The 12,477-nt window shown below is 56.8% G+C and overlaps 1 protein-coding gene and 1 long non-coding RNA gene across 2 annotated transcripts in view; both read left to right on the top strand.

Annotated features, from left to right (window-relative positions):
* Window positions 1-2,635: 2,635 nt before the first annotated feature.
* The window catches only part of Eefsec (eukaryotic elongation factor, selenocysteine-tRNA specific), a 118,375-nt gene continuing 108,533 nt past the window's right edge, over window positions 2,636-12,477 (top strand). Inside the window, exon 1 of the mRNA XM_027954452.2 lies at window positions 2,636-2,933. Within this exon, the coding sequence (XP_027810253.2) occupies window positions 2,675-2,933 (259 nt within the window). The 5' untranslated portion in view covers window positions 2,636-2,674. The remainder of the gene's footprint in view (window positions 2,934-12,477) is intronic.
* Window positions 6,974-7,991, top strand: LOC114107126 (uncharacterized). The gene is made up of 2 exons (XR_003585290.2): window positions 6,974-7,129; window positions 7,870-7,991. It is a non-coding gene; the product is annotated as an uncharacterized lncRNA (long non-coding RNA).

Below are 12,477 nucleotides of genomic sequence, written 5' to 3'. Positions count from 1 at the left end.
ATGAACATAGATGCAAAATTCCTCCCCCCAAAATCTGATATTTGTAAACCAAATTCAGCAGCAATTTTTCTCATTTATTGCGGTACTAGGGATGGAGCCCAGGGGATGCTCTACCATGGTGCTCTATCCCTCGCTCTCTTTGGTGTTTTTATTTTGAGTCACTGTCTCACTAAGTTGTGGAGGCCGGCCTCACACTCGCCCGCCATCCTCCTGCCTCAGCCTCCGGAGCCAACCTGGATGCCAGGCGACTGGATACCACTGTGCCCGGCTGGAGTGAGCTGCTGCCACTGCGTCAGACTTCCCCCACCTCGGATTCAGTGTGGCCTGAGCGGATCTGTTCAGTTCTGGGAACGACAGGGAGCTCAGGTGGAGGCCTGGGGGACAGTGTCCTCTGAGGCTGGTGGATGTAGGACCCACTGAGGAACACACAGGGTTAATTTGCAATCGCTCGGCAAGGTAGGTCCCCTCCGAGAAAAGAGAAATTTCCATTTCGCTCCTGAAAGCATCTTTAAAGCCCGAATTCAAATCAAAGAGGAAAGTCTAATAACTTCCTCTGGGCCAATTTATAATTAATCCTGGATTAATGGGCCTTGATGAAGTTGCATTCATTACGGGGCTGTTTGTAAAGAACTTTGAACCACCTTTGTTTCAAAAATGGCATTGAAGACACAGAAATAAGCCGGCATCCCATTACCATTAGGGACACATTCCAAATAATCACAGTTCTGCAGGCAGCCATGTCCCCAGGGACTGTGCCCGGCCATGGGGACTGTATGGGACCTGGGGAGTCTGCTGTGGAGGAAGATGTCCATTTAGGCTAGTGCTTTGGGGGTGAGTCCCATTCAAGTTGGGGTCATGGTACATTTACAGGTGTCCAGGCGCAGTGGCCCGCGCCTGTCATCCCAGCAGCTCGGGAGGCTGAGGCAGGAGGATCGCAAGGTGGAGGCCAGCCTCAGCCACTGAGCGAGGCTCTGAGCCACTCAGCGAGACCCTGTCTCTAAATAAAATAGAAAAAAGGGCTGGGGACAGGGCTCAGGGGTGAAGCACCCCTGGGTTCCATCCCTGGTACTAAAAGAAAACAAAAAATTGATTTCATTCTTAGCCCTCCTCCTGTCCCTTTCTGCTCTGCCATGTTCAGTGACTCTGTCCCAGGTCAAGCCTCCAGCTCTTTGCCGGGCCCTTCTTCCTGCCTAGATCAGGTGGCCCTCTGCTGGGTGCCAGCTCACTGTGGAGTGACTCCAGAGCTTCACAGGCGCCAGGCAAGGGCTCCACCTCTGAGCCTCATCCCCAGCCCTGATGTAGATCAGCTGTCACCGCCCCCAGAAGCCTCTTGATCCCACGTCCCCAGGACACCGCTCACCCTCCCTGAGAACCTGGGGGTGCGGCTCAGCGTGAATTTGGACACATTATACCTACAAGGGGTGTGACTTGTTCTAACTGGGATCCCACTCCTGTGGCTGGACCTGCTGTGGGGTGTCCCTGGTCGTGGGTTCCTGTGTGAACATGGGAAAGTGACGTCCATTCACTCCCCTGTCTCTCCCAGTCCCCTCCCCTCCCTTCCCTTCACTCCCCTGCATCTCATCCAGTGAACTGCCGTCCCCCCCTTATTGTGGATCAGCATCTGCATATCACAGAGGACATTTAGCCTTTGTTTTTTGGGGGAAATTGGCTTATTTCACTTAGCATGATAGTCTCCAGTTCCATCCATTGTTGTTGTTGTTATTATTATTATTATTATTGGTGCTGGGGACCAAACCCAGGACTTTGTGCATGCGAGGCAAGCACCTTACCAACTGAACTATATCCCCAGCCCTTAAAGCCATTATTTTTCATGGCTGAGTAATATTCCACTGTGTGTGTGTGTATGCTGTTTTCTTCTTTCACTCATCTGTCGAAGGGCACCTTCGTTGGTTCTCTAAGCTTAGGTACTGTCAGTTGAACTGCTATAAATATTGACGTGGCTGTGTCCCTGTCGTGTGCTGATTTTAAGTTCTCTGAGTGTCAACTGAGGAGTGGGACAGCTGGGTCCCATGGTGGTTCCATTCCAAGTTTTCTGAGGAATCTCCGTCCTGCTTTCCAGAGTGGACGCACCCATTTGCTGTCCCACCAGACATGGATGAGGGTCCCCTTTCCCCCAATCCTTGCCCACATTCTTTGTCACTTTTTTTTTTTTTTTTTTTTGGTCCCAGGGATTGAACCCAGGGATGCTCCACCCCTGAGCCCCGTCCCCAGCCCTTTCTATATTTTATTTAGAGACAGGGTCTCGCTGAGTTGTTCAGGGCCTCGCTAAGTGGCTGAGGCTGGCCTCCAACTTGGGATCCTCCTGCCTCAGCCTCCCTTGCTGCAGGGATGACAGGAGTGCGCCCAAGGGCCCCGCTATTTCTCTGTGCTGTCATTTTCTCCAGGGGCCCGTCGCTCTCCGACGCGGCAGGGTCCCCTCCTGGGTCCCTTGGTGTAGTTTGTCCCCGCGCCCTACAGGTGGAACCCAGTAGGCGCCAACTAGGAGCACGCGGCGGGGCCCGCGGGATCCCCTTCCGGTCTGGGCAGTGGCTGGGGGCGGCGAGCGGCCCCGCCCCACGAGGTGCGCCGGGCGGAAGCTCGGGGAGGGGGGGGGCGGAACGCGCGCGCACGCGGCTCGGGGCGCGTGGGGGGGCCGTCCGGCGGCGGACCGGCAATGGCGGCGCGGCGGAACGTGAACGTGGGCGTGCTGGGCCACATCGACAGCGGCAAGACGGCGCTGGCGCGCGCGCTCAGCACCACGGCCTCCACCGCCGCCTTCGACCGGCAGCCGCAGAGCCGCGAGCGCGGCATCACGCTCGACCTGGGCTTCTCGTGCTTCGCGGTGCCGCTGCCCGAGGCCGGCGCGCCCGAGCTGCAGGTGACGCTGGTCGACTGCCCGGGCCACGCCTCCCTCATCCGGACCATCATCGGCGGTGAGCGCGGGCGGAAGGGGAGGGACGCCGGCAGGGGGCGCTGTCGGCTCGACGCTGCGGTGCGCCGCCCCAGACCCGCCCCCCCGGGTGCCGGGACCCAGCGCCTCCGGGTTCCGCTGCGCTCCAACCTGCGGGGAGCGTCTGCGTTGAACAGTAGTAGCCCGATGGCGGGGAGGCCAAGGCAGGAGGATGGAGAGTGGAGGCCGGCCTCCACCACTGAGCAAGGCCCTGTCCCCAGAAAACAGAGACAGACAGACATAGAAGGGGTTGACATCCCCCAGGTTGGGTCCCCAGAGCCAAGAAAGAGAACTGTTCAAGTCACCCCTCACCTGTCCTTTGGTCGCTTGGCTTCCTGGTCCCTGGAGAGTGTCCCATACCCTCACATAGAAAGGGCCCCGTTCTCTGTAAAGGTCACCTAGGGTCAGGTCTGAGGCTGAACCCCTGGCCTCCCAGAGACCAGGGAGGCTGAGGCAGGAGGATTGCAAGGTGAGCAATTGGGTGAGATCCTCCCAAGTCAAAATGAATAAATAAAAATAGGGCCGGGGGTGGAGCTCAGTGGTACAGAGGGACACCGGGTCCTGTCCCCAGCCCTGCCCCAAAGTCAAGCAAACCAACCAAACCAGAGCAGACCCGTCTCCAGTGCCCACTGGGCCAGCAGTCCCCACCAGCCTCTGGATGGTGAGCCTCTGTGTGGGAGCCAGTGTTCACTGACCGAATATTCTAGAACAGAGGTCCTTGGCGTGTGGGCTTTGTTCCCCGGGGAATGAGCTCCAGCCACACCTGGGACGTCTGAGCCCGGTCCCCAGCCCTTTTATCTATTTTATTTAGAGACAGTTTCTCATTGAGTTGCTCAGGGCCTTGCTGAGTTTTTGAGGCTGGCCTCTAACTTGTGTGATCCTCCTGCCTCAGCCTCCCAAGCTGCTGGGATGACAGGCCCGGGCCACCAAGCCCAGCCCACTCTTTTGTGTTGGTAGATTATTTTTCAAGCCCATGTAAGGACACTTGAATCGGGGGACAGAACTCTAAAATGTGTTTTTCTTTTGGAAAAAATGATAATATAAACATCTGGCCCCAAAGGGTGCGTACGTAAGAGGAGTCTGCGTCTGGCTGCTGACCCTGGTCCCCTGCCTTGATTCTCATGTGTTTTCTTCTAGAAATCCTCTGTGGGCCTGCAGGTGCCGGGGACATGCGTCCTGGGCAGGTGGGGATTGCTGGGTGGTGGCTGTGCCTTGGGCGTCCTGGGTCCCAGGCACAGTGACAGACTGCAGGGCTTTGATCCCTTCTTGCCCCCTGCGCTGGCTGCTGTGGGCCATCTGCCCCGTCTTGGGGGGCTTTGGTGCTGGTGTTAGAAATTGGGACGGGTCCTTGTCCCCTGGGGTTGGAGACTAAACTCCTCAGGACCCAGGCCAGGACAGGAAGCAGGTTTTATTGAGGGGATGGAGCAGAACAGGGAGCTGTGGCCTCAGTGGATTCCAGGTTTCTTTTCTCCCAAACCCCCTCGTCTTCCCATGTTGCCTGCTGGACCAGAAGGCAGGGACCCAGCCAGCCAGGGGTGCCTCTGCCCCTCCACACCTGCCCCTGGCAGGAAGAGCCCCTGCTGTGTTGGAGGAGGGACTCCCCAGAGTGGGGGACCTTGGGGACAGCTCTGGAGGGTAAATAGTGTGTTTCCTTTTCTTTGAATCAGCCTCCACCTTCCCTCCCGATGATCTGCCTCTCCTTAGTCACTGTCTCAGCTTGAACCTGTGATGACTTTAGGCTGCTGTGGGTGGAGGTGGGAGACTCAGGTTAAAAACTTGAGGAGGTGCCCGGCACAGTGCACAGCCCTGTCATCCCAGCAAGTTGGAGGCTGAGGCAGGAGGATCGCAAGGTGGAGGCCAGCCTCACCAACGTAGTGAGGCTCTAAGTGACTCAGCGAGACCCTGTCTCTAAATAAAATAGAAAAAGGGCTGGGGACGGGGCTCAGGGGTGGAGGGCCCCTGGGTTCAACCCTCCGTAGCCTTTTGTAGTACCTACAGAGGGAAGCCAACGTACAGTGATTCTACTTAGGACTTTTGACTAGGATGGTGTGGACAGGATATGACGTCAGTGGAGACCCTACTCGTGATCTTCCCCGGTGAGCCATGTGCAGTAGACACTCCCTCGAGATGCTGCTCAGTGACAGCGAGCTGGGGCTCCCAGTGGACCACAAGATCACCAAGGAACACAGCCCAGGCTCCGTGGTGTGCTGCCTCCCTGAGCTGTGACGGTCCTTAGTAGGAAACGCGTCTCGTCTGACTGTCGTCAACGTTTGGTGACCTTATTGTCAAGTCAAGAAGCGCTGTGCTTTTAGAACCAGGCTGACCTTTGACCTCAACTGTGGGCCTCCATCACAGGCAGGTCATGGTGACCACAATGGCTTCTCTCTCTCCTTTTTTTTGGTACCAGGGATTGAACCCAGGGGTGCCTCACCCCCGAGCCCCGTCCCCAGCCATTTTTATATTTTATTTGGAGACAGGGCCTTGCTAAGTGGCTGAGGCTGGCCTCCACCTTGCGATCCTCCTGCCTCAGCCTCCCCAGCTGCTGGGATGCCAGGCGTGGGCCACGGTGCCCAGCTGAACATTGGGCTTCTTCTCCCTTGACCCGTGGCCCCGTGGGGTCAGCAGTGGCAACAGTCCTTACAGTTATCCAGTGATTTCTTGGGGTCACCCCCACCCCTGCCCTGTCCTGTGTCCCTGCCGAGCAGCCTGGGGAGGTCGAGGGCCACGTTCCCATCTTGTGACTGTGGCTCAGAGCGCACGGGGCTCCTGGGACACACCAGTGTTAGTTGCCACCCAGCGGATCTGACGTCCCCGCCCCCCTGTGGCCCCCTCAGTGTGGAGGGCGACGTGTCGGGGCGGGACGTCTCCTGGAATCCGTTTTCCACCATCCATCTCTCGGGTGGGAGCTCCAGGAAGATGCAGTGACGTGTGTCTGGAGGCCGTGGGGTGAGGCCGACGCGTCCTCATCTCTCTCTGGGGGGACAGGGATCTGAAAGATGGTGCCATCCAGGTCTGGCCATTCATCCTGCTCTGGTGGCCGCCAGGATGAACGGCGCTGCGCCTCCGGGTCTTTTGTCCGGGTGCTTAATGAACAGGGGTCTCCTCTCCCGGCTCGTCACCCCGTCCCTCCCTCCTGTGCCCAGGCTGCAAGTGCTGCTTCCTCTTGGCTTGGGCCTGCCCTGCTAGAGTGGTCAGCTTGTGGGTGGGACTGGAGGGAACCCAGCAGGGGCCTGGGGGGGTCTGTCTTTGCAGCCTGGAGAGCACGTCTTGGCGATACTTGAGCTGCTTTGCGCTCTCTCTCTCTCTCTCTCTTTTTGGTCCCAGGGATTGAGCCCAGAGATGCTTTACCACCAAGCCCCATCCCCAGCCCCTTTTTTAGAGACAGGATCTCACTAAATTGTTGAGGCTGGCCTCCCACTTGTGATCCTCCTGCCTCAGCCTCCCCAGTCTGGGATTCCAGGGTGCGCCGCTGCCCCCGGCTGCAGGAGCACAGGTCCAGTTGTGCTGACCACGTGTTCGTCCTCAGATATCGAGGTCACTGAAAGGTGTGTGTGTCTAGGGGGAGTGCCTTCTTCATCTGAGTGTGTTTGGCTCCTAATGTGCAGGCTTGAGTTCCCTGTCCCTGTGAGCAGACCCAGTGAGGGACACTTGTTGTCTCTTCTTCATTAAAAGACACACAACGTACTAGGTCTGGTGGCCCACACCTGTCATCCCAGGGGCTTGGGAGGCTGAGGCAGGAGGATCGCAAGGTGGAGGCCAGCCTCAGCCACTTAGCGAGGCCCTGAGCAACTCAGCGAGACCCTGTCTCTAAATAAAACCCAAAGTAGGGCTGGGGACGGGGGCTCAGGGGTTAGCACCCCAGGGTTCCATCCCTGGTACAAAAAATATCTTAAAAAGTCACCCCCATATCCAGAACCTTCTTTTCTGCAGTATCATTTCTGCGACGTCCTCCACCACCAAGCGTCATAGGGCCTGACCCTGGAGTCACTTCCTCCAGGGCCTCTCTGTCCGGGAGGCAGCCTCCTGCAGTTGCCCCTCCAAACAGGAGTGCGTTTCCTGGCACCTGATTACACTCCGCCCACCCCCTGCCGCCCTTCCAAAATGGAGTGGCCTCCACTGTCCCTAGGAGGCTGCAGTCGAGTTTCCTGGGCAGCACTTTCTCCAGGCGCTGGACAGCGGGTGACTTTGCTTTGCTTTGCTTTGGGTGACAGTGTGGGAGGAGGCCCACGTCCCCGCCGCAGCCTTGAGTCTCAATTCATGCAGAATATTTGATCAGGAAGCCACAGGAAAGAAAAATGGACGCAGGGAGTCATATTTCATCCTGTTGCGGCCTATTTTTCTTCTCCCGGGGCTTCGCCCTTGAGAACAGAACATATCAAATGTTCAATCAAAGAATATTCTCCGAGTCCTGCGAGGAATCGAAAAGAACGCCCAGCCTCCGCGGTGGAGGCCCCCACTGGGCTGGAAGGTCAGGTTCAAAGTCAGAAGCCGTGGGCCCAACTTGGGGCAAAGCTGGGATCATTTAAAATCGATTTTTTTTCAACTTTTCCCCCAGTAGCTCCTTGGTCTGTCATCCGCGTGTCCCCTGGGTTTCCCAAGATCACTCCACGCAGGTTGGAGGAGGATTTGGGCAGGTGTCCCCGGAAACAGCCCTCCACCAGGCTGGGCCTGAGGCTCCCTTGCCTTGGAGCTTGATGGCCAGATTTCCCTTGGCCTTGAGGATTAGGGGGGAATTGAACCTACAGGCCCCTAACCCCTGAGTCCCCTTTCCAGCCCTATTTTGTATTTTATTTAGAGACAGTCTCACTAAGTGGCTGAGGCCGGCCTCCACCTTGCGATCCTCCTGCCTCAGCCTCCCAAACGGCTGGAATGACAGATGCGGGCCACCCTGCCCACCTTTGCCTTACTTCTCCTTCTAGAAGCCACGGCCTCGCCCAGCCTGAGCCATACCTGCACTGGAGGAAAACTGTCACTGGCGAGGAACAGTTTATACACATACAGGAAATCGAATTGTCGCAAATAGAGATTTCTGTTTCCATTCTCCCCTGGATTATTTGACTTTTTGTTTTGGTTAATTAGGTCTTTTATTTTCTTGTGCTGTGTGATTAGGCTCCTGCCGTTTTGAAGTGGCCCTGGTTGGGCGGGTAGGGAGGACTCTGGGAATGGGGGGATCCTCTCTTGGCAGGAGAAGAAACAGCTGGGCTGTGGGGACAAGTGACTTTCTCTGTCCCCGTGTCTGTCGCGTTGTGATCTCGCTTCTCCAGTCTGGGGCCTCCAGGAAGACTCAAATCATTTCCTTTGTCTCTAACCTACTTCCCGAGGATATTTATTTGGTGGCGGGCACAGGTGCTACCTAAAGATAAACCTGACTTTTCTTCTTTTGAAAATTACTTCTTGCAGTTGGTTCGCGTTACCCAGCTCGGCCTGTGGAGCCTGCCTTGCCTGATCTTCGGGACCGCAGAATTGGGTTTTTGTGGTCCCAGGAATTGAACCCAGGGACCCTTAACCCCTGAGCCCCGTCCCCAGCCCTTTTTCTATTTTATTTAGAGACAGGGTCTCGCTGAGTTGCTTGGGGCCTTGCTTTGGCTGAGGCTGGCCTCCACCTTACGATCCTCCTGCCTCAGCCTCCGGAGCTCCTGGGGTGACAGGCCTGGCTGGATCTGTACATTTTTTCTGGGAGGCCCACTTTTCGGCCCCCCCCCGAGGCTGGATGAGGTGCCCTGCATCTGAGGCCCTCACACCTCTGCTCTGTGTCCCCACCGTCTCCTTGAGGCCCGGGTGGTGGAGGCCTGTGGTTTAGGGAGGCCATCTCCCTGCACCTCCACAGGTGACAGGGGGGTGGCCCTTTCACGATCGCTTTTAAAAGCCCCGACACAGACCCTCCTGGCCCACAGTGCCCTTTCCCTGTGTGACTGGCCGTCGCTGGGGGCTGGGGCCGGCTCCGGCTTGACCCCGGCTGTTTGGATCTGCTGCAGGAAATTCGAACAAACTTGTCCTTTGGTAATTCTTCTGCCTCAGTGAACCTTTAACCTGAGGGGTCCTTTCAGAGCCAGGGGCTGCCTGGGCCCCGTCACCCCTGCTGGGGCTCTCAAAGGGCACCGTGTGCAGGTCTGTTTTCACTTTGCTACTGCAGCTCTTTGGAGGAAGGGGATTAATTCAGACCTGATCCTGAGACAGGACGGGATTTTTTTTTCTTTTTCTTTGGTACTGGGGATTGAACTCAGGGTCCCTCGACCCCTGAGCCCCATCCCCAGCCCTTTTTGCATTTTATTTAGAGACAGGGTCTCACTGAGTGGCTTAGGGCCTCGGTAAGTGGCTGAGGCTGGCCTCCACCGTGCGATCCTCCTGCCTCAGCCTCCTGGACCTCTGGAAATATAGGCATGCACCACTGCACTCGAACTTTGAGGCCCTGTTGAGATCCACATGGGTTGGTGGGCACAGAACCCTCCCCACAGGCTGGAGGAGAGAGTGTCAGTCCCCCCAGGCCCCTTTATTCTCTTTCTAGAATCAAATAGAACCTCTTCCTGGCAGAGATTTCTGGGCTTAAAAAAATGGTAATATTAACTCATTATCATGGGTTCCTTTAATCATTCCTCAACTTTTTTTAAAAGTACATGGACAGAAAAGTTTCTTTTTGAGGAATGACTATTTTCAGGGAGGCTAAGAGCCAGTCCTCTGGGCCTCCTTTTTGGAGTGGAGTCTCCCGGCCTCTTCCTATCTGATCTGCCTCCCAGGGCAATCTGGGGACGTCCCTGCAGGCACTCCCTAGCAGATGTGTGTCGTCTCTTTCCTGACAGTCTCCTCCAAGCCCAGAGACCCAGGGGCGGTGGGTGGCACTGTCCCCTGCAGAGGCGGGCCTGGGAGCCGTCTGGTGCAGCAGGGGGCAGTGTTTGCTCAGGGACTTGCACTTGGGCGATGCACGTGGAGCTCCCAGGTCAGCACAGTTAGAAGACCCGGGCCTCTCTCAAGACTAAATAAACGGGGAAGCCAGAGGTGCGCGGGCCTCTGCTCTGCGCCTTTAAGACCCTGACCTTGCCAGAGACTGGCTCCCACTGTCTTTTTTTTTTTTTTTTTCTTGAAAAAGAAAATATTGTTTCTTCCAACATTTCTTTTTCATTTTTTTTTTCTCTTTAATCAGAGAAAATACACTTTGCAGGCTTGTACCTAAACGGCAGAGGTTAGAAAGGATCACAGAAGCCAAACAGCGGCTTTCTGATCCAAAACCAGATGGAGAGATGTGGGTTTGAAGTCAGAGGCCGGCTGTATTTGGGGGCCCCTCTCACATCAGTGTCAAGATTACCCCCTTAACCCTCACAGCAGTCAAAGCTGAGGCCTCCAGCCAGTGGCCTCCACACCCAGACTTCTTTTTCTAGAAGTTCATCAACCAAACACAAAGAATTGCTCACAGGGGGGGAAAAAAAAAATTGGCCTCCTGGCCTCCCAGCCTCCCTGCCTCCTGGCCTCCCTGTTTTCAGATATTCTATGGTTTTTCTCTGTGAAGACTTTTTTTCTTTTGGTCCCAGGGATTGAACCCAGGGGGGCTTCACTCCTCAGCCCCGTCCCCAGCCCTTTTTCTATTTTATTTAGAGACAGGGTCTCGCTGAGTTGCTCAGGGCCTCACTAAGTGGCTGAGGCTGGCCTCCACCTTGCGATCCTCCTGCCTCAGCCTCCTGAGCCACTGGAATGACAGGTGTGCAGTTCTTGCTGAGGACGAACCATGTCTGCAGGTCGCTCATCACTTGGTTCACTGACAGGTTGGGCCTGGTTCCTCTTGAGCACCATGGCACAGCGCAATGACACAGAGACAGGCTGTGCCAGGCTGCTGCCTGGACCCCGTGGTGGCTGTCCCTGCAGGGACAGGGCGGTCCCCAGGCCGAGCCCCTGTGAAATCAGGTGTCGTCCTCTGACCTCCCAGGATCACAGCACAGATCTTCCAAGGGAAGTGTCTCTGAGATGGATGTCACAGAGGCTGCGGGACAGATGAGTGGGTGTGACACCACACGACTTCTAATTGGTCTGTGGCATTTGATACAAAATCTGCATTAGTCAGCGCGCCTAGGAACAGGAACAGGGTCTCTGCAGAATGCAGGGACCCCCATTTCCCCAGCCACCTGGGTGCTGAGGGGCTGGAGAGTGGCCTATGCAGGGCTGGGTGTCCCTCCTCCCCTACCCGGGGACACATGTTCCCTGGTCGTCATTTGCAGGCAGACTCCCGGCTGCCTTGGGGGCACCAGGTCACCCCGGCTCACCATGGAGCAGAATTGAGTGAGTGAACGAGGGGAGCGGCGCCCAGGAGGGAGATGGCGGCCGTGATAGGCGCGTCCCGCCAGGTGACATCCCGTGCTATCTGGGAAAGTCAGGTGGCAGCCACATTCTGAAGTGGCCCCCTTTTAAAAGAGTCCCCTTCCACCAGCCCGGGGACCCCGGGAAACAGCAGGGGCTCTGATTTCTCCTTATTGGTCCCCCCTTCTAGAATGTTCCAGCAAATTCTCGTCGGTCTTTTCAAGGGAACGTCGTCAGATGTGCGCGTCAGCTTCCCAGGTGAAGGATGAGCCTGTCGCCCAGCACTTTTGCATTTGGAGGTGACGATCAGCAGTCATCAGTGCCACCCCCGAGTGGGAAGGGGGACATGTGTCAAGAGCAGCCAGGTCGTGGGGGCCGTGGGGGCCTGGCCTGGGGGCCCTGGCCCGTCTGCCCAGCTCTAGCCTCCGCACAGCTGCTGCCAGGCCACCAAGGAATCCTGGGAAGCCACCACACTGGTCTCCTGGGACGGTTTCTGGGAAGGCCCTTCCTGCCACCCCCTGTCAGGGACACTCTTGGGTCCTGCCTGGCTCTCTGGGGCCACCTGAGCCCTGCCCAGAGCCTGCAGACTGGATGGACAGGAGCAGGAGGGACAGCTGTGCCCCCGACTGTGGGAGGGCTCAGAGCAGGGTCCCCGAGCGCCCCTGGGTGCTCTTCCCCAGCCACGGACTTGAACTTGGAGAGACCTCAGGTCCCAGGTTGGCTTTGGTCTTCCGTCTGCAGACCCCCCTGCGAGCTCGGGTCGTTGCTTGTGGTGCCTGGTGAATTGCTCTGGGAGATGCACAGCGCGTTTCAGCCTCTGCTTCTGGAACATTCCAGAGAGCTACGGAGCTGCAGTGCAGTCGGCCTGGGCTCTGAAGTCAGGCAGGTTCAGAATGAAATCCTGGTTCTTTTTTTATTTTTTGGTCCCAGGGATGGAACCCAGGGACCCCCAACCCCTGAACCCCGTCCCCAGCCCCTTTTTATATTTTATTTAGAATCAGGGTCTCACTGAGTGGCTCAGGGCCTCGCTAAGTGGCTGAGGCTGGCCTCCACCTTGCGATCCTCCTGCCTCAGCCTCCCGAGCCTCCTGGTGAACTGTGGTTCTCCTCCTGGCTTTGGTGTGACATTGTCTGAACCTTAGGGTTTCAAAAAGGGAAGGACAGATTCTCGAATGCTTGTGGGTTCATTAGTAGGATTAGCAGAAGCATTTGGGGTACCGTGAGCCTCTTCCTGGGTGCTTGGAA

This window comes from Marmota flaviventris, chromosome 20 (assembly GCF_047511675.1).
Source record: "Marmota flaviventris isolate mMarFla1 chromosome 20, mMarFla1.hap1, whole genome shotgun sequence".
Lineage (NCBI taxonomy): Eukaryota > Metazoa > Chordata > Mammalia > Rodentia > Sciuridae > Marmota > Marmota flaviventris.
This window is presented reverse-complemented; position numbering and strand designations above follow the sequence as displayed.